Genomic DNA, 21,080 nt, shown 5'->3' with positions numbered 1-21,080 from the left:
CTTAAGGCCCCCATCCAAATTTTTTTTCTCAGGTAGTTTGTACAACACTGTTAAGTATGCTAACCCTCAAGCTAACCCTAACCGATATTCTAAACCCCTGCAAAAGTTGTATTTGATGTGCTTCTTCCAAGGACAGTCCGCGATAAAAGTGATTTCCAGGTATGGAGGGGGCCTAACGGAACTCTTGCCGTTTCGAGAATCTGTGGGTATGCGAACGTACCACAGCTTTCGTCTTCCCTGGACCAGGGGCTTCGCTTACTCCTTAAATTGAGGAAGCCGTCATTTTTTACAGACGGGGGATCTACACTTGTATGTCAATTCTATGACATTTTGCTGAGCATCAAACGCAACACGTGAAACTAACAAATTATTTGACTTTGAGGATGAAAACTGAGTCTGAAGGTAATTATTAAAACATTGTCTGGAACAGAAGTAAACTTCGTCCCAGATTAGAATGATCTGCCACTCTTTCAAGGGATCGGAATGATTCTATGATAGATATAAAGAGAAAAAATTTGCCACAAAATCCGTCTCCCTAAAAAGGAACCCCCTCCCGAATATTTAATGATCCTCCCCTTAGGATAAGTAATCGATTGAATTCATGATATAACGTAATATTTTCCTTCTCGGTCGGTCGCTCATCCAGCAGGAAGGACCGAAGCACCTCCTGTCTCCCCAACGGAGGGTCATTGCCGGAATATTAAAACAGTTTTGGCTAGCGAAGTTGGGACAGAGGTCGAGTTCTGAGCGTCGTTCGGCCAGTCCGAAAAACTTGTTTTGGTCGGAATATCATAGTCTTCCTAACCAACGGGTGACAACCACCCTTGGCCAGCGAAGGTGCGTTCGGAATAACACATACTTGGATATTGGATTTATCGGTTAAACGGTACGTACATTGGCAGCTGTGTTGGTGCTCCTAACTTCAGTACATTTAGGATGACAAAATGCTATATATCGTTTTTACAGTTTAAGAAAAAATACTACGTTATCGGTAAGTGTTTACTATGTTATCGGTTAGAAAAAAATTACTATGTTATAGGTTCGTTACTACGTTGTCGGTTGATTTTATACGTTATCGTTAACTTTTTACTACGTTATCGGGTTTTATACGTTATGGAATGGGTTAGTTACTGCGTTATCGGTTGTAACAAGGCTTGCATATTTAATGAATTTCTGTAATTAGACAATATGTAATAATATTAAATTCACCGATTTGAGACAGTAATCTGAGGATCCGATAATCATACTTAGGTGTCGTTCTTCTGACAATTTGATGAACATGACATTTTATTATAATTGTTAGCTTATTTACATACTTGATGAACTTCTGTAATTGTACCTTCCTTCTTTTAACAAAAGAATCTGCATGTACTTATATAAGAAGAGGCACCATGGTCCAGTGGTTAGGGTAACGGGCTCACTATCGGAGGATGGTGAGTTCGAGTTCGATAGATTCAGAGTACGGTGAATTCGAGAATCTAGCTCGATGTTGTGCTCTTGAGCAAGGCACTTTACTCCTCAGTGGGTTTAATTTTGGGTACCTCACCCTGTAATTGGGCTAGCGCCAGTGGGATGATGGACTAACTATCATATACTGCTTATTGAAAACTACATGCTTCATTTTCATTTTCATGTTTTCTGAAAGAAGAGAACACCAAACAAGTTTGCTTTTTGATTTTCTGATTATTTTGACAATTAATTTACACTTGTCCCAAAACGCTGTTCTTCTCTATTTCTTGTATTCTCTATTTCAGTCTATTTCAGTCAATTTATCAAAATCGTAGCAACAACATACATATATTGGCTATTAAACATTGCAGACTTTGTTTGAAACATTATCAAGTTTTTCTCTCAAATATTGCTTACCGGTAGCAGAATCTCAAAAAATAGGAATAACAACAAAAAGTATCAAGATGAACAGCTTCTTGGTTTTGTCAAGAATGAGAAATCTCATGCCTGTGCTCAGCAACTCATGTAAGTATTTGATAATTGTATTTCCATAATCCCTTAATTTTTCTCCTTTATTAGTAGTAATTACTTGTAACAGAATGCTGTAGATTACTTAGACTTGGTTCAAGTCGGTGAATTTTCAAAACTAAAATCATTTATAATAGTTTTTCTTGTGTCTCTCCTAATTCGTACAAACCTGTTCCGAATTTGGCAGCCCTAGCCAGGTTTCCCAGCGATTGAATGCGTTACCTTTGAGTCTGCGCAGTAGTGAGTTAGTTTCTGCCGGATTCCGGGTGAAACTCTCCCGTATAGCGTTCACACAGGCGTTCGTTTGTCTGGGTTGTTTGTAAAAGTGTAGTTTTTGCTACGTTTTAAGTCTTTTTCACACCTTGGTGATAAGGCTATAGAACAGAACGTCGGAACGAAGCATTAACTACACTTTTACAAACTACCCAGACAACAGAACGCCTGTGAGCTTTCACCCCACTCATCGCGTCCACTCCACTCACCCGTTTCACATGAAAATAAAACACAAATCGTCGCGTTCACTCCACTCAAACATTCCCAGATCACAGACTTGAACCACGTCTATAGATTACTATAAGGCAAAAAAATTATGCTGTTCTGATAACATGATTTTCAAACATAGGGTAGGTAGGCAGGGATTTTTTTCCAAAATATTTTTATATATGCATTTTTCATCGGTTCAGGGCATCAAACACTGGCCAAAACATTCCCATAAAAACGTATCATACATATAAAAGGAATGAAAACATAAAAGACGTCCTCGTTCAAGCAAAAATCAAACGCAAGGTAACGAACTCGTGATTTTACGGGTTTTTTCTTTTTTTTTCTACTTCGCTGTTTACGTAGGTCTAGAAAGTTTATGGTCGGCAGGTAAAAAAGAAGGGTAGGTCGAGTAAAAAAAAAGGTAGGACGAGTTATCGGAACGGCACAATTTTTTTGTTCGACCTATAGATGAATTTACAAACGTTGAACTTGTTGGATATCAACATTACAGTGTGGTAGCCATGAAAGCCACCAGGAATATTTTTGTCCAAATGGAAAAGTTTGTAGACACTACAACAAAAGTGAATTTGATAATCAGCTTAAAAAGTAATTCATAAGTGTTGAAAAAATAGATTTTTTATATTCTTGGTGATGTTTACCTGTCACTTATGAAGGTAAGTATGACCAAAATATCATAGACAAGGCAGTCACTGCCTGCAAAAGCTGCTGTCTGCAGACTCTTCATGACAGTTCCTTTAGCTCTGTAACTGTATTAGAGGGAATTTTTGTCTAATCTGTTTGAAAAGACCAGCCCATATTTCTGTGACATCTTGTGGTATTATTTGACTAAAAACGTATATATTTACATCGGACACTGGCATTGGTGTTTTAAAAACAATATATGAGACAATATGCGGCACACAATAATCAGGCAAAAATCAGAAGTGTGACTTTGGGGAAAATATCTAGGGATGGTATAATGTTGGCCTTTATTGTCCTTTAAAATCAAAAACAGTATTCAAAATTATTATCTGTTGCATTGAAAACTTAGTCACATTGATATTGAATTAATTCTCCTACTTTCTCAAAACTTAAAATCATATGTGCTTGCCTTTTACAGATGTAAGAAGGATGTCAGCCCAACCTGACAGGTCAAAGTTCGTCGATGTGAAGACACTGAGTAATGCATTGCCAAAAGATGTTCGGCAGATGATACGAAAGAAAAAGCTGGCAGATGGCCAACCAACTGCTGGGATATGTGATGGTAAATTCTGTAACTAATTTTGCCAGGATACCAACTTCACTTTAAGTTATTTTTACTGCTTCTTTGAAAGATCACAACTTTTTTGTAGAGCAAAGGATAATCTTTGAATATTCATCTTGATATTATGATGAGCTGCTCTGGTCACCGATATTATCATAAGATATGGATGTGTTAAACAGTGCTTATTACATGTAAGACAGTTTGCAAGATGAGAACTTTTGCTTCAAAAATTAAATGCAAATTTGATGTTCATTCAAGTTCGTTAGAAACTTACCAGGTACTAAAGGCAAATTCTTGTCAAAACAGAGGAGGACAAAAGTACACTGAAGACCAGCTGGTCAGCACAAACACATATTGTTATAATAGTGTAACCATGTTGTTCATTGATCTCATAGAGTATACACAAGCCAACCTGACCATAGTACACGAGTCACTAGCTGATGACTTTGAAAAGTTTTGTTATGCAAATTTTGGTGCAATGCCGCTGATATACAAATCCAAACCAGGAGAATATGCAGCTCCGGGTATATCACATCATGATTCTGACATTCGGTAAGTATTATGATCACTCATTGATAAACTGTATATGTCCACTATTATCATGCCTCAGAATACAGTGAGGTATTTCTTTCAGTGTGGTACAAATTTAAGTAGAAAGCGCCCTCACACTATAATGTTGTAAAAACTGTAAGATATCATCAGTCATGAATGCTGTACCCTTATGTAGTAAATAGGTCTTTCATCATGTAAATGGAATATGTATATGTGTGTGTATATATATATATATATATATATATATATATATATATGGAATATATGTATATATGTATATATATATATATATAATTTACACACATGCTTAAAATAGTATATATATATACCATTTTAGGCATGTGTATATGTAAATTAGACTTTTTTTGTGTTTTTATCGTGCAGATCTGATGTACCTATGTACAATGTGTTTGTCAACGGTAAGAATTCAAAAGCTGTTGGTTCTCTCTTTGAGTATGAACAAGAAATGAAGAAGATGAGTACTTTCTATTTAGGATGTAGTTTCTCGTTTGTGAAGGCACTCACAGAAGCTGGTGTTAGACTGCGCAGCCTGGAGGAGAATTCTAATGTCAGCATGTACACAGTATGTGTAAAACAGCTTCTTGCAAATTCCCTGGTGAAAAATATCTTTATTTTGTGTCCCTATGCAATGCATATTGCATGACCACAGGGAAAGCAGCCAATCATGAATCAGACACATGTAACTGGGGGAGGGGGTGTCAATCATTTTGTATGTGCATTACGTCACTGTCAATCTGTACACAGTCAGTGTTGCCATGGGTACTGTGCAAGGATGCCATGTGTGTGAATCTGGCAGAAACTAACTCAAAGACTCAAAGGTAATGCGTTCGATCACTAGGATCAACTGACCTGGGCTGCCAAATTTCAAATAGGTTTGTGTGAAATAGGAAAGACACAAGAGGAACTCTCACAAATGATGTTATTTTTTAAAAATTCACTGAGGTGAACCAAGTCTCAGATTCCGCTTTAAGTGGCCAGTAGCTGTATCTTTTGATGATGGTTACTATTTTTGATTTTTATTGAGAACAATATCTTTTTCTCCACCCCAAGTGTTTAGCTTTTTATAGTATTGTGATACATATAGCAGATGGAAACACACTTTTCTGTAATACGATTGAACATTTTGGTAGACATATTATAAGGTAGAATTTTCACTTTCTGATACAGTCAAATGTTCGCTGCCATCCCGTTGGTGTTTTTGATTGTTTCCAAGTTGTATCCATGATGCCTATCCCAAGAAACCAAGTTGAAATTGTCTTCCAAGTGACGCATCCCTTGGAAGAATTGCATGGTGCTCCAGTTCATATTGGTGATCCTGGTGAGTGAGACTTTGTCTGGACAAGGAAACTTTTACATTCAGTGACCAAAAAGTTTAAACAGGTTAACCATCATTAGTTGTAACAAGATACAAATTAATGGCAGTTGTTTACTCATCCAATAATTTAAACCGAAATTAAATTTACAGCACAGCACAGGCATAATTTGAAACCAAAGGATGTTTAATATCAAATTTCTGCAAGAGAAATAATGTTGTGTACAATACAACCACTACCCTTCAAGGCCACTAGTCAATATCCTCAGTGTAGATTTAAGTTAAATTTCTGTCGATTGCTTCCCATCAGTAATGTTAACAGTGCAGTGAAACTGCCTTCTCCCCAGTATTATCTGGATTATTTGAAAAGTTTTTGGAAATGTCCAAGATACAAAACTGCCATTTGTATGTATGTGTTAAGTACACAAGTTATGAACATCCATTATTTCTGCATAATTCATAATTGATACACTCAAAATGAATATGAATGCTATTATGTTGTTTTTCAATGATTAAATTCTTATCTATGAATGAAATTGTGCTCTGCACTGATAATATCAATAAAGATATCAGTGCAAGTTACACAATCTCCATAAATTTGCATATATCCGCACATAGCAAAAGGAACCTGTCAGCCATGTTTGTCAGTGGAACTGTACTGGTTATAATCATAGCATACAGTGTTGGTTGCACACATTTTCATGCGGCCATTCCATTGGAAATCAGTGTTTGCCTACTACATATACAGGTGTCTGTATTACAGTGTTTGAATTGAAGTATTTTATCATTTGTTTCTTTTCTTAAATCTATAGCTTTGATGGGAATAGCTGATATTAACAAAGTGGACTTTGGATTCCCAGCAAAATTCTATGAGGGTGATGTTCCAGTCTTTTGGGCCTGTGGTGACACAGGACTGATTGCGCTTCAAGCAGCTAGTAAGTTCAACAATATTCATTATAGTTTGTTTTAATGTTTTTTAAGAAAATTCTAGCTTTTTGATACTTAGAATATAAAACAACTTGGTCATTATGCAAGTTATTTCTTTGCTGTTTTCATTTCCATATTCAAACACATCAAATAAAAAAAATTAAAATTGCAAAGTTTTCTCATTGCATTAGAATATTAGAAAAAAATGCATTTCAAATATTGACTGTAATTTGCATACTTTGTTTGTGTATCTTCTTTCTTAGATTTACCTTTGGCGTTTACTCACTACCCTGGCAGCATGTACATTTCTGATACACCTGTCAAAATACATGATCTGTCATCCCTACCAGACAAGCCAAAGGTCATTGCCCTCAAAGAGGAGCCATTCTTTGCCAGTGTTACAGCAGAGTCAGTTGTCAGTAAAGTGAAGGCACTGGAAGAGTGTATTCAGGATGATCCTGGTACATTTCATTTAAGTATACTTTCAATAGCTTATTATCCTTTTTAATTCCATTACTCATTGGTTTTCAAGCCAGTAGCAAAGAATTTAATTGCTCTATGAATAAAATTATTTCATCCATCATAATCCAAAAAGTTTGTATCTTGCATTTGAGAATATTTCCTAATTTCTTTGTGGAGTTATTCCTCTTTAATTAGTTTTTGTATTCGTATTTTCAACAAAATGGCCCAGACTTATTGTATAAATGAAAGATGAATGGGTTTAGGTGTGCTATTATTGTACCTATAAATACCTGAAACAAATTAAGTGAGCAATTTGTAAATTATATGAATGAAGTATAGGTGTTCCGGGAGAATGCAATTGAGCTATTTTGTTGACATGAAGTAAACAATTTTCAACACAATACTATCTATTTGTCTGAATGAAAATGTGACTAAAACCATATTTCTAATGTTTAACATTCCACAGGAAAGCATGGCATTTCTCACCTTCATATTCCAGATGAGCTGATCAAGTCAGCTCTGAGCCTCTCCCATGCATCCTCAGTTGTCATAGCAACAGGTTTTCCATGTGTTATGAACAAGACTCCGCCCTATGTGAATGATGGATTGTCAGGAACTATTGCCCTAGCAACCATGTTACAAGCTCTTGGAAAGCAGGTGACAATAATGGTGGACACTTCAATGGAAACACTGATGATTGATATAGTAACAAAGTTGGTCTCAAGAGGTAATTAAACATTTCAACAAGTTATTGTTTTATGGCTGAAAATAATGTTATGTTCTCTTTGTGGTATTGCACATCATATGTTCATGGGATGATGTGCCAAATAAAACTTCTTGGAGCCTAATTAATTCATTCTGTTAGGTTTTAAACACATTCTAAGTGATGTCTTTAAGGATCAGTAATATATCATTTTCAGATAAATTGTAGATTAAACAAATAATTCTTATGTGGTTTGTGACACTTGGAATTTTGTTTGTTTTCTTTTTGTATGTAGTCTTACAGTCATCTGTTGTAGTATGGTCACTATGTGGAGTGACCATGGTTGTATTTTTCTTACATTCTAGTATTTTCTGCAAATTGCCTCTTGTAAGACTATTGGAAAAGCAGGTTCTTGATTGAAACTTGATCATTTGAGCAACATACCATTGGTTGACTGTAATCTTGTTGATATTATTCCACAAACTAGATTTTAGCCTGCAATAGTTACTTTATCAAAGATAGTTTGTATCAATGAAATCATAGAGAGAAATAAAATTCACCAACTGATATGACATCATGCTATATTAAATACACATTGGAATTTCTATCGAATCCCATATCAGAAGATACAATTGTTTATTTATGTGATTAAATTTCATTTTTTTTCCATTAAATTCTGCTTTCCAGGAGTGATTCCCAAGTCACTAGATGTCACATCATTTCCACCTTCTGGACAGGATGCTAATCTACAGACAGCACGGGAGTTTCTAAGTGGTGAAGATGATGTACATCCTAAGTACCAACACTTGGTTGCAATAGGGAATATTAGCAAACCTTCTGATAAAACACAGCGCTCTGATGCTAATCTGACATCTCTGGTCAGTCCGATAGATCTCTTATTTGATGCTGCAAAAGATATGCCATATGTTTCCACAACAGGTGGGTCATTTATGATATGATTCTCTCTTATGTTCTACCAAGACAAAGTCACAAAAAGCAAACGATTTAAAAATATTAGTTACAATTTACTAATACTGAAAGTGTATTGTACCCCAGAGACCATACATGAAATGAGACGCTAATCTGAGTACTGGGCACTTTATGAACAGTTTAAATCTACGCTGTGCACGTTATTTAATCATAATATAAGTATCTATGTTTTAATTGAGTGATAATTATAATAATGTGAAATATATAGTTAAAGAGTATAGTACTGTATAAAACTGGTTGTGTAATGTGAGTGTAGCATTGCATTGTCTGCAGAGGTCAAAGCCAATGATGGCGTATATGAAACAAGGGCAATAAGATGATACTTTTGTTAAAGAGACTACACAGAGGTTCTGATAGCTAATTTTATCTGCAGTATTGCTTTCACTGTTCATCTTATGTCATTAAGCATCAGAAAAATTACTGTGAAGTGCTGTACACAGTGCAAGCCTAATTAAAATCTGGTATCAAATATAATAAAGCAGGACTTAAAATTGTCAATAAATTCTCCCCTGCAGAGATTGGAGATGGTGTTAATGAACTTGGTCAAGGATCTGAAGTTTCTGAAGTTGCTTGTGAGGTTGCTGCTGATTATTTGATCACAGCTGGTGTCTCTGACTGGGGAGGATATGCTCTTAGCATGGCCCTGTACGCAGTCAGTCTGTGTCCAGTCCATGATAGGTATCTCAGAAAGGCTGTAGGTTTCCCGCTTCAAAATGAAGATAACTTGCGACCAATGTTGCCAACAACTGAGAAGGTAATGACTGGCTATATATGGATATATTTTCAGTAATATTTAATCACGCCAACCCTGCAGTATATATTATATGTCAATTTTGAGACACACAATGCCTTGTATTGTCTGTCCTAGTTGAATAGGTATTGTATCAGTCAATACTCTTTTTTGACTGTGACCTACAGTAATACTATATGAACTTGAGGTTCCCTGAAGATTTAGTCCAATGATTCATCAGTGTTGTGCCCACACTATATAGTGATCACCTGCTTAATTTGATCTCCCAACCTTTAAGGTTATAGCTGAATTTTAACTTATGAGAAAAGAGGAGCAAAATGGCGATGGTTTTTCTGCTGGAAAACTCCTTTCACACCTTGCAGCATCTAACAAACATTTTTTTTATTGTTCCACCAGCAAGAAGCAATGCTGTCTGTCCTGATGGATCATGGGATATGTGATGGTGTGCTCGGAGAGCTGTCAATGTCTGTTGATGGACTGCCATTTCATGATGTACATGCTGAAAAAATCAATGAACTTAACAAACTCACAATCACATAGATTTGGTCATTACTCCTAATCTTTGTCATTTTAGTCTCTTGAAGATGTCCAGAAATTTGTTAAAGAACGGAAAGCTTACCAGGTGACTTTAAGAAAATTAAAGCAGAGGTGTTTTTATCTGTAATAATGCTATTGGATTAAAGCATAATGTTATTTTTGGCAAAATTACAATTTGAAGCATTTGAGCGAAACACTTTGAAAATGCCATCCTATAAAGATTTGCAGAATTCCCCTTTACCCACAAGTTTCCCCTCCCCATTTCCCAACAGGATTACTCAATGGCCCTCTACCATGTACAAAGAGTTCAATCTGCTTTCTCCCCATCAAATGATCTGCCCTCAAAACCCTACAAACACTGGAATCCTATGTAGCTGGCAAGGCAAGGAATACATAATCATCAAATGAAAATGAAAATCACTTAGATAGCACATCTTACAGTAATTTCACAGATTATTGGGTACTAAATATTCTGCCAAAGTAAGTTTTGCCAGCATAAGTCTAATTATGTCAGTCATACCATAGGTTAGTAATGAATGATATGAATTACTGCTAATTATAAACACAGCACAGCAAACTTGTTATATACAAAATATTTTGTTTGATAAAACGGGTCTTTTATAATTTTTTGCATACAACTTTTGTCGAAGTTATCCAAGCACTGATATTATAATCAGAGTATGTAACCTGCTTTTTGTAATAATATAAGGTCTAGTCCAACAACCAATGGATTGTGTTGATGAATATTTAACAATTTTAAGACATCTTGCAAAGATATGTGAAACATTTATATAAAACTGACAAATGTACGTGATATGAAAATTATGCAAGGGCATAAATGACAAGAAATGTTTTACAAGCAAACATTAAAAATTATGTATGCATTGAAAAAGGATCCTGATTTCTCTTGCCGATATTGATATACCTTTGGAAATGCAATATTCATGTTCTGAGAATAATAATTCTGGGAATTTATATGATATAGAGAAGTGCTACATATGACCAATGGTAACTAGAATGTTTTTTGCAATTACCATTATATGAAGTTCCTCTCACTGTAAAGTTTGTATGTTGTTTTGACAAAACGTGTCATTTTCTGGGAATTACATTTCAATCTGCTGTACGCTGTGTAGTTAATACAAATAACATTTACCTCCTGGTTAGTGTTCAAATTTGAAAACAAAGATTCTCATACAGTCACCTGTAATCTTAATATACCCATATATGGTCAAAGAGGCGTTCCTTGGTATTCAAAATGCCAATGTGAGGGCGCTGTTTTTAAAACGGCTACCTGCTTAAAATCTGTGATTGGTTAGATTTTTTCTTTCCATGGTAACTGTGGCAAACTTGGAACAGGTGACAGTATACCTTTAAGAGTATTTCTCCAACTATTTTTGATATTTCAACAATGAATATGATATCAAAAGAAAAATGTTTTTCATGGGAACTTGGCATATTAGTCTTGTGTTGTAGGTGTTTAAAAGTTGACAACTCCAGAAAAGAGATTCCATTCTGGACTAGAACAATTGAAAATGTTTCATTCCATTTAACAGGTATATTGATCATTCATAGAGTAGTTGGTTCGCTGAAGCCTGCCAAACACATTTCAGTCACTCTCCTTTCTGATCAGCATTTAGCTTGAAAAACTCAGCCTGTGTTATGATTAGATGTAACCCCAAATCTATACTGACACTGTTTGAAGATGTCCACACATCAATGCAAACAAAGCAAAAGACCACAAAATTACGCAAAGTTTACATCACGTGGTTTGTGCAACTGGGAGAAATCAGAGATGAATCTATACAAAGGACCAAGCAATCAGGGCTATTCTCTGCATGTTTGTTTGATGCACTAACAAAGACAGCCAACGAATAAATCAAATACTGATGCAGAGATACCACAGTATTAATGATTAGCAAATGATGTAAATAAATGAAGAAGTCTTACATATTTGAGACATCTCCAAAGAATGGATTTCACTGTGGCATTCCGACTCTAACAGACCTTGATAACTCTGGGTAGAAGTTACAAATGGAAGTCTTTGATTGCTACCAAGTGACTGTTTACATATTAATGATATTACATCTAATTGGCCTCCAATAGTTGTGACTGTGAGAAAGTTAAAAATGGCTGCTGATGTGCAGCGTGCTCAGAAGATTATATCCGATTGGTCAATTGTCACTATTCACAGCAACTTAGGGAGTCTATTTGTATCATTTAATTTGGATAATAGCTTCTGAGATGCGGCACATTAATTAGGCCAAAAATGGACTAGATATATACTTTCATGATCAGAAAGAATTAACGTGGCTTTCCAGGCAGGAGAAAAAAGATTATTATCTTCATGTGTGAGGCCAGAGGTTTATACGAGTATCACAAAAGCTACCCGATCTAACTATAGATGGCGCTGTTTGATGGACCATTTTATCATCTGTGTAAACAAAACATAAACTTGAGGCACACATCATGACCTGACTTATCCTATGGTTCATATATGAATAATTTTGACAACACTAGGAGACATTAACGGATACTTAGAATCTGGATCATTTATTAACAATAAATTTCATCCAGAAATGAAACCAGATGATGGAGAGGATCACTTTTATCAGCTAAATTTTCACATACTCAGAAAAATGTATACAATACACGAAAAAAGCAAGGAAGCAAGATTTCTGGAGAAATCACATAAAGCAGCATTTATTCCTTGTACTTTTGAAGAAGACTTCTAAAATAATTATTTTACAGCCAAATGTACATTAAATTGAACTGAAGGAAGAAATACATCACTGTACACCACTCAAAGCATCAACTGATGGCTGGAAGAGTGAAACACAGACAAACACATACTTTGAATACATTATTGGAGATACCAAGTAGAACACATACATGCAATCATTTGCCTCTGAATCTTTCACAAACTTGATTCTGTAAACTTCGTACTGCTGCTATGACTACATGATAATTTCAAGACAGCGTAACTTTTTCTTTTCCTAAAATTTGGTTCTTGATTGCAAAAAGATTCACCAACTGAACGCTACATGCAAGAGAAATTTCGCACCAAGCTTACAAATTCTGCATCCCAATTTTACTGTGAGTACCTTGTGAAAATACAGATATAAAACTGGCAAAAGTATTCAAAACATGCAAGCAAGTTGTACAGAATATCACTTCTGTGTCCACATTATCCTCAAACACAGAGGTTGTGTGGGTTATCCAATGTATGTTTGAACTTGTCGACTTTAATAGGGACCTCTATACATATATTATATATATGTCTGTTTAGCTGAATGGTAAGAAGTACTCCTTTACCGAGAAATGCCATCAAAAGTCTCTGACACAGCTATGTATAGACAATTTTTATTAATCTGTGAAAAAATTTCAGCAAAAGGTACAATTTGTGAATATCAAATATGTTCATGGGTAATTTTTTTCCCCATAATGTTTTAACACTGGATGGAAAACAAACATGTGAAAAACGATCATAAAGAAATAAACAATTTTGCTTCTCAGAAACATAAATTTGCATATTTATATAATTCGGCTTTGGTTGATTTAAATCTTTAATTAGCTAAACATAATTTTTTTACACCAAAAGAAACTTGAAATATACATGAATGTTTTTGCTTGTGTTGAGGGAATGACCTCTAAACTTTCTTGACATCTAAAATACACATCTGCAATCCTGGAATACTGGCAGTCTTTCATTCATAGCATATCATGTGGGTTGGCTTGTACACCAGCCAGAATATTCATACATTAACACTCAGTGGTGACTTGCATTATATTGGCTGTATGTGACAAAACCATTGGCCAAATAATTACACCAAAGCAAAATATATTCCTCAAGTGAAAAGTGTAGTAAAGGAAATCATTGAATCAGAGCGACAGAAAAAAATGATGAGAGAAATCTTGGAAAGATCACACACAGCTCCAATTACAGAAAGTCTCACACAAGTAGATCATCCCTGCTACTCAGTGGTACAGCCTGATACTTTCCTGAACCATGCAGAGGGTGCGGGTGTAGAGTTGTTCTCACACCTCAATTACCTGTCAGCTGAATGTAAAAAGTGGAAGGAATAAACATTTACGCAAAAATAAAATGGGGAAAAACGGGAAAGGCTGCCTCATAGCAACAAATAAAAGACAATGAAAGCATAACACAAAGTTTAACTTGGCAGTTTTTGGTAATGGTGATTGGAATTCGCTGTTGCTGGCAGGATAACCCTGAGCTGGCTTCTGGCCAGCATAAGTGTTCTTTGGCAATGAAAGTTGTATGAGGTAGCTGTTGATGGAAAGTGAGTGACAAAGGGTTGTGGTTGATGATGACACCAGTCTCCAACAATCATGCAAGGCAGCGGGCATGGCATGATGGTATGAGTGTAGCATATATGACTTGGAAATGGTAATGAGGTGTGTTATATTACATGCTGTAGGAGTTGCTAGGGAGAGATCTACAAACAGTGAGAACTTCCTTCCCATGTTTGTGTGTGAGAAATGTGGTTTAAGATCTGACACCATGAGGAGTAACAGTTAAAAAGGAGTACACATGGATGAATGTTATGCATGTCCCCACCATTCTTGTCTGAGTTTTGCTGTTTGTTTTAGCATTGAAACGGATGTCACTATGAAACACAGGCACTGCACTGTGACACAACACGCGTGCACTGACATTTCTTCTCAGATGCTCCTTGTACCAATCCCACGACCTCAGCTTGCGCCAGAAACCCTGTGGCAGGCCCCACAGCAAAACTACACTCATGTCAAACACAAACTTGGCATCTGTTTATAACACGGAAGACATGACCAAACAATCCAGGACTGCATTTCATCGCTACTGTACATGTACTGATCAATAGATACTTTGTGTAGAAATATGCAACTTACATCTCATACAAACTGTGAACTATCAAAATTACTATGCAGCAATATACATATAATACTGGTATTACAGACAAGTAATACTTTCTAAATACAAATATATACACAGAGGACAAGTACATGTACATGTTGCAGACATTTATATAAAAGATTCTCTTCAATTTTTGTCACCATTTATTTTTTACACACATCCATACTCATACCATACTGACTGTTCTTTAGTGAGTCCATCCTTGGTTTGTCCTGCACTGCCAGCGCCAGCACCCCTTTCACCGGGCGGAGGTGGTGGTGGTGGTGGTTGTCCTGATTTATCCTCTGGTCTGACCATGGGTTTGGGTCTTGGTCTTGCAGTTGGTGGCAGAGGAGCTTGTTTGCGGTCTTTGCCAGTGCCACCTGCATAGAGATTGGATGCAGACTCTGATCCACCTGCTAGGGTGCCGCTCTTTGACCTGTCTGATGTGGCAAAGTTCTTTGGTCGGTCATGAGCATTGACGTTTGCCGTGGCTATGGGCGGTGATGTGATGCCTCCGCCATGTCTTGACTGCCTTGGGGGTGGAGCGAGCGCAGGACCTCTCTGCTGTCCTGGTGGAGGGGGAGGTGCCATGCGTTTTGTTGACAACCTAACACCATCAGTTCTACCGGCAGAAGTGGTGGCAGGATACGCCCTGGAGTAACCACTGCCTGGTTTTGACATGGGTGTGGATGTCATATCATCCCCAGAGGGCGGTATGTTGACAACAAATTCTTGCTGGACATCAGACTGATAGGGCTTTGGCATTGGTAGATGCGACACAGGAACAGACCGTGACGGTGAAGTAACTGTGTCTCTGGAGAGGTCATTCTGTTTGTCAATAACATTGAAATTTTTAGCTGGAACAGGAGGTGCAGTACTGTCATCTGGTGGCCCTTCAAACACTGGGCCTTTCTCAGTGGGAGGGGAACCTATATATTGACGCTGTTGAGAAGAAACACAGTCAACACGTCACTGAAATTGTACATATCACTGGTCTTTTACTGTTGGGGGTCTGCAATATATGCTTTTTGTGCTTAAATAATGGTGATGTGGATTTGATAATAAACTTCTATATAGTTTTCTGTTGACCATGAAGTTCATAATATGACACAAATATGGATATATTTTTGTGCCTCTTTAATATAAAGTGTCAACCTGACAAAAACCATCCTTCCAATGGTAAATGGATCCAAGCATGTTTTTTAGGATGCTGTGCTGATCATTCACATTTTTCCTACATCATCTAGTATTGAAACATGCGAAAATCATTATCTTTCACTTAATACAGCTCGTGCAATTCGTAAAGAAGGTGTTGAGGACTTACAGAGTTATCATGTGCTCCGTTAGCTTCCTCCAAGAACTGCTCTAATGACAGCAGCTGGTCTGGGTGATGCTGTGACCTCGAAGACATGGTGACCTCTGAACTCTGTAAGTGTGATGTTGACCTTTTTGGGGTATCATCTAGTATTTCCCGGGATCTACTCTTGAAGCGAGACAGCAGCCCCATTTTGGGTTTGGATTTTTCTGCAAGCATGTCTGTGGAGCCACTCTTCTGCCTGGACGAACTCAGGTTCTGATTGGAAGTGCTGTAGTCTGTTAAATCAAGAAATGGCAAGACATATTGTTAACAGCTGCTGGGAAGATTTAGATTACTCATACATCAAGAATATCTATTGGATAGCTGCAAGAAAGAGGAAATGAAGTAACCACATGTAAGCTACGAGTTTGAAACATTTTCCAGCTTTTAAAATACCCTCTGATATAAATAGAACGTGTAGTGTCATTCATTTTGCCTAAGAGCCCCCATATCTATATTTCAACAAATTTGGCAAAGCCCATAGAAACAAAAGTAGTTCTTTTTTTGACCAGCTGTGTTTTCTCTAAGGACTCAGAGTCCATTGCAATTCTAGTTGGTGCACATTTCATGAAAAATTTAAAAACAGTTACAAAGGAATATTTTAGAACATGAGTCAACACAGTCATATTACAATCATGACAAGAAGTTAGTGGAACTGACAGACAATCACTATCCATTTCTCTGAGACAGCATATTAACTTGAAAACTTTAGTCTGACAAAAATTTGACATAACAAGTGGCTCTTGATTAGTTTTTGATATTTTAGTGACTTGCCATGCCAAAAAAAAAAAAAATTCAGTGAAGAACTACTGATTCTAATCACCATAGTGGTCAGGACATTCAAAATAAGATTAAACCTGCCACATGTTTGACCAAAACGATGGCTATTTCAGAGGCCAGTGTTCATGCTGATGATGCCAGTGCAGCTGATGCCTTGGAGTGTCAAAACACTACTGGTGGCAACTTGGGGTGTCAAAACACTACCAACAGCACCTTAGTGTCTCAAAACACTACTAAAAGCAACTTAGGGTGTCAAACACAACCAGAGGCAGCCATGCACAACATGAACACATTAACAAGCTATGGATCTGTCATTTTCTCCATACCAGAATCTGTATCTCTATCACTTGAAGATATACTATATCTGATCTGAGACCATGAGCCAAGGCTCTCACTACCATAGTACACTTTTTCATGGAGAAAATAAAGAAAACAAGTGTAAACAAGTGAGGAACAGAACACTAGAAAAGAAACGAAAAGTCAAATATGAAAAGGGAAATAATAATACAAAGTCAACTTAAAAAATGAAATAACAATGAAGGTGAATAACAAACCAAAGACAGACATATGTGAAACAGATATGAGGACATACGGAAAACCCAGCACCAAATTATTTGTATGAAATGACATGGGGAAGATGTTATGTTATGGTAACAAGCTAAATATATTGGTCATCTGTTTATTTGATTTCACTGTTAGCTTTTTAAAAAAGTGACAAAATAAATCATGTTATATCTACATCAATATCAACTTTCATTGTTACAATACCAGTATAGAAGTTGTAAGACAACATTGTGAAATCTTTATTTGCTTATTGGCTACTCAATTTAACTACTGGTCATAGGCCATTCTATGAATTGCCCATTTTAACTTTGTATCAGAATCTGTAAACTAATAGCTGTATTGATGCCTTTGGTCAGCACAATATTTGCTTATGTACACAGCATAATACTCACTATTTTTTAACAATACCTATTTGCAAATATGAGCTGTTGTTCATAGACCGTTAGCAATATGTGACATTCATTCACAAAGACAGAGACTTGGCTTGATTTTTCTTTCCAATCACTTGGTTCTTCAATTAATATTTTTACAGAGTATGGAAAACTTACACTTGTGATACGCACATTGGTACAACACTGAAATTACACGCATGCAGTTAGCTATTCTATTGTTGTCACACAATTAACACTGTCATGCAAGATACAGTACAAAAGTAATGTTACGTGACAATTCTTACAGAGGGCATGCTATTCTACTCTTACAAAAGTATACCGTAAATTATATTGCATAGGTATAAACAGCCACCATAGAGTACAGTGTACAATGCACTGAATGTTCAGCCTACCAGCAGCTGTGTCGTTATCATCTGATGCAGTGTTTTCATCTTTTTCAGTATCTTTGGCTTTGTCACTTTCCTTATCCTTCTTAATATCTGCAGTTTGCTTGGGACTGCTGGAAGACCCCTCTGTCAGAGCTTGCTCATAACTGTTCCTACGCTCGTGAACTGCATCCATGAATGAGCAACCAGATGAGATGACGGGTAGAGGGGGACCAGAGATGGAGGGGACAGGTGGGAGGGGCAAGGTATGAATGATCAGATAACCATTAGTCAATGATTAGGGTCATTTACACAACAATCATAACGTAAATCATTTAGTGATTTAACATGTTACGTGCTAAACACCATGAAAACTTTCACCCATACCCTATTGTTCTATACATGGGATAAAGACCATGTTACTGTAAACAGGGACAGACTTTAGGTGAAAGCATCTTGGCTTGGCAAAATTCACTCCATGCTGAGTAAGAAGGAATTATAATGAGAGTTGTCGTGGGTGTTATTTGGTAGAATACCGTGCAAGGTGAGAAATGGAAACGAATTACTGAATAGTGAACATCATTGGACTTGACAATATTTACAAACATAAGACGTGACAAAATACAGCTTGGGGATAGTTGATACAGGATAACATGCAAAACATTACAAGGTAGGATAGACAGGGCAAAGGAAACAAGACATTTTACAGAGAGAAAGATAAGCACACAGAGGCACACAAGTATGGGAGCATTGTCTATACCTGGTCTTCGACCACCAGAATGCTGTCTTTCAAAAGAGCCTTGGCTAGATAATGAGTCTGCATCAGCTCGTAGATCATCACTTGACAAACTGCTGTTTGCAGCTGTGTACAAGAAGACAGACAGATTACTGGACTAATAATAAACACATCGTGATTACTGTGACGCAGAATGAAGATCAGAAGGAAAGAATACTCAGTACATGTCAACACACACTTCATTTGCCAAGATTCCACATGAAAGTAACACTTTATGTCATAATGTTGTTACTTACTGTGTGCCGGGAGACCAGAATCTCCCATCATAGGTGGAAGTGATTTCCTGTAGTCAGTCATTACTATTGGATCACGTTTCTTATTTCTTCTCCGTACAACTCCGCCATCCAACATGTCATCAGCACTGCCGCGGTGTTCTAAAGTGAACATCAAAACAACAACGTTGCATTCTACTGTTTCTGCATATTACAGTGTGAAACAACCCTTTCAAGTGAAACAAACCAGTTTAAAATTTCTGCCAGTCTATCTGAACAATTACCATTGTCACAGAGTATTTGCAGCCCTAGACATTATAAAACTACTTTTTTCATGGTTCAGCCTACGGTAGTAAGACACTTAACTATACTGGTTTATCTTTTATGAGTACACCTTCGTGCTGCCAGTAGCAGTGGAACCAGCACATTTACTTTGGAACCTAGTTTGGATTGCATTCACTGTACGGTGACATCCACCAACTCACAAAACATAGACATACAGAACAGGGAGCAATTCAGTGATGGCATGAAAATGTCAGAAGACAAAGCTTACCTTGTCTGTGTAACAATGCTGCACCATCTCCACCTCCTTCTGTTGATTCAGGGTACGATCCAACCGAGGAAGTATCAGACTTTTCAGCGCCATCATACGTATCATGGCCTCTACTCTTTCCATGATCTCTGTCTTTACCACGGCTCTGCTATGCGGACAGAAATAACATGATTTCTTTTCGTTCACACTCACTTGACACAACAAAATGTTACACTGTACAAATATGTCAAAATAATGCACTGCAATATCAAAGTATTGTTGCAACAGAGAAAACAACATAAGTTTTTAATGTGCGTGCATTACCATGATGAATGGGGTGTCTACAATTACTGTGAACTGACTAAATGCCGTAGTAAAAGTTAATTTGCCCAGTACTGTGAAAAGAAAATTTCATGCCAAAATAGAAGTAAAAGGAACAAAGATACGGAAACAAGTTGGAATGCTGGTCTTCCTGTCTGACTGGTTAAGTTGTGATCTTAGAAAGCCATGTTGTGAGTTGTATATGTATGAGTAAACAACATGTACAAACAACAAAATGATACTGTAATCGATGACAACTGTTTTGTTCACATTGAAAGTATGGACATATGACATATACCTGTTGCAACAAGTTTAATTTGCAGCATTCTTTTGACCAGCATTATATTTTGAGGTACACATTGCTCAAACCTGTTACAGCATCAGTAGTCAAAAAGAAATATACACAAAAGAAACGCAGCATTATCACACTGCTCAAACCAGTGTGTCAGCCAAAACCTGTGTACTCACTCACACCAGCGTGTTTGCAGTGAATACTCAGCTAACAATGACATTGGCGCATACCATTTCAGTGAAGGGGGACTTACATGTACGACACTGCAGCTAAGACCTGCACAGCTAAATAAGAAATTACTCCTGATGTCCAAATAGCCTGTCTAAGAAGATCCCAAAAGATTGTCATCCAACTTTCCATTCAGGATGCCAGAGTGTTCCATTGTTGAATCAATTACAATTAGTTTGTAGCTTGGTGAGTAATCAACTCAAACTAAACTAATTCTTTCCTGTAAACACCAGCATGCTAAATTGACGAGGTGTTACAAAGAAGAGACCCATTAATTTGCTAACCTATTAAACTACAATGATTTATACACTGATGCAAAAGCCAATACAACATCTAATTTGTCACAGTTGGGAAGCAATTTAGAATAT

The 21,080-nt window shown here is 36.8% G+C and overlaps 2 protein-coding genes across 32 annotated transcripts in view; one reads left to right on the top strand and one right to left on the bottom strand.

Moving 5' to 3' along the window:
- The first annotated feature begins 583 nt into the window (after nt 1-583).
- Nucleotides 584-10,153, top strand: LOC139149981 (D-glutamate cyclase, mitochondrial-like). Of its 13 annotated transcripts, XM_070722099.1 has the most exons (13): nt 608-886; nt 1,360-1,433; nt 1,876-1,974; nt 3,581-3,724; nt 4,120-4,276; nt 4,661-4,859; nt 5,465-5,615; nt 6,422-6,544; nt 6,800-7,012; nt 7,465-7,725; nt 8,389-8,640; nt 9,207-9,445; nt 9,839-10,153. In XM_070722099.1, exons 2-13 carry the CDS (start codon nt 1,367-1,369, stop codon nt 9,980-9,982), a joined length of 2,049 nt encoding a protein of 682 aa, XP_070578200.1. In that variant the 5' UTR covers nt 608-886; nt 1,360-1,366; the 3' UTR covers nt 9,983-10,153. The 13 variants fall into 13 exon arrangements, with proteins under 13 accessions (XP_070578209.1, XP_070578210.1, XP_070578200.1 ...); XM_070722108.1 differs by lacking the exon at nt 1,360-1,433 and having other exon boundaries at nt 584-886; nt 6,800-6,997; XM_070722109.1 differs by lacking the exon at nt 1,360-1,433 and having other exon boundaries at nt 593-886; nt 1,873-1,974; nt 6,800-6,997.
- A 2,357-nt stretch (nt 10,154-12,510) lies between these two features.
- LOC139149979 (girdin-like) overlaps nt 12,511-21,080 on the bottom strand; it is a 52,567-nt gene continuing 43,997 nt past the window's right edge. For 3 of the 19 annotated variants that reach the window (XM_070722078.1, XM_070722080.1, XM_070722096.1), the window contains 7 exons: nt 20,738-20,806; nt 19,893-20,040; nt 19,364-19,501; nt 19,092-19,193; nt 18,359-18,517; nt 16,198-16,466; nt 12,511-15,815 (listed from right to left, as the gene is read on the bottom strand). In XM_070722078.1, the coding sequence (XP_070578179.1) occupies nt 15,042-15,815; nt 16,198-16,466; nt 18,359-18,517; nt 19,092-19,193; nt 19,364-19,501; nt 19,893-20,040; nt 20,738-20,806 (1,659 nt within the window). In that variant the 3' untranslated portion in view covers nt 12,511-15,041. Of the gene's footprint in view, nt 15,816-16,197; nt 16,467-17,336; nt 17,418-18,358; nt 18,518-19,091; nt 19,194-19,363; nt 19,502-19,892; nt 20,041-20,737; nt 20,807-21,080 lie in introns of all 19 variants that reach the window. The other 16 variants (XM_070722079.1, XM_070722082.1, XM_070722084.1 and 13 more) reach the window with 13 other exon arrangements.

This window comes from Ptychodera flava, chromosome 14 (genome assembly GCF_041260155.1).
Source record: "Ptychodera flava strain L36383 chromosome 14, AS_Pfla_20210202, whole genome shotgun sequence".
NCBI classification, from domain to species: Eukaryota; Metazoa; Hemichordata; class Enteropneusta; family Ptychoderidae; genus Ptychodera; species Ptychodera flava.
The sequence above is the reverse complement of the archived record's forward strand: the minus strand, read 5'-3'. Positions and strand labels throughout refer to the sequence as shown.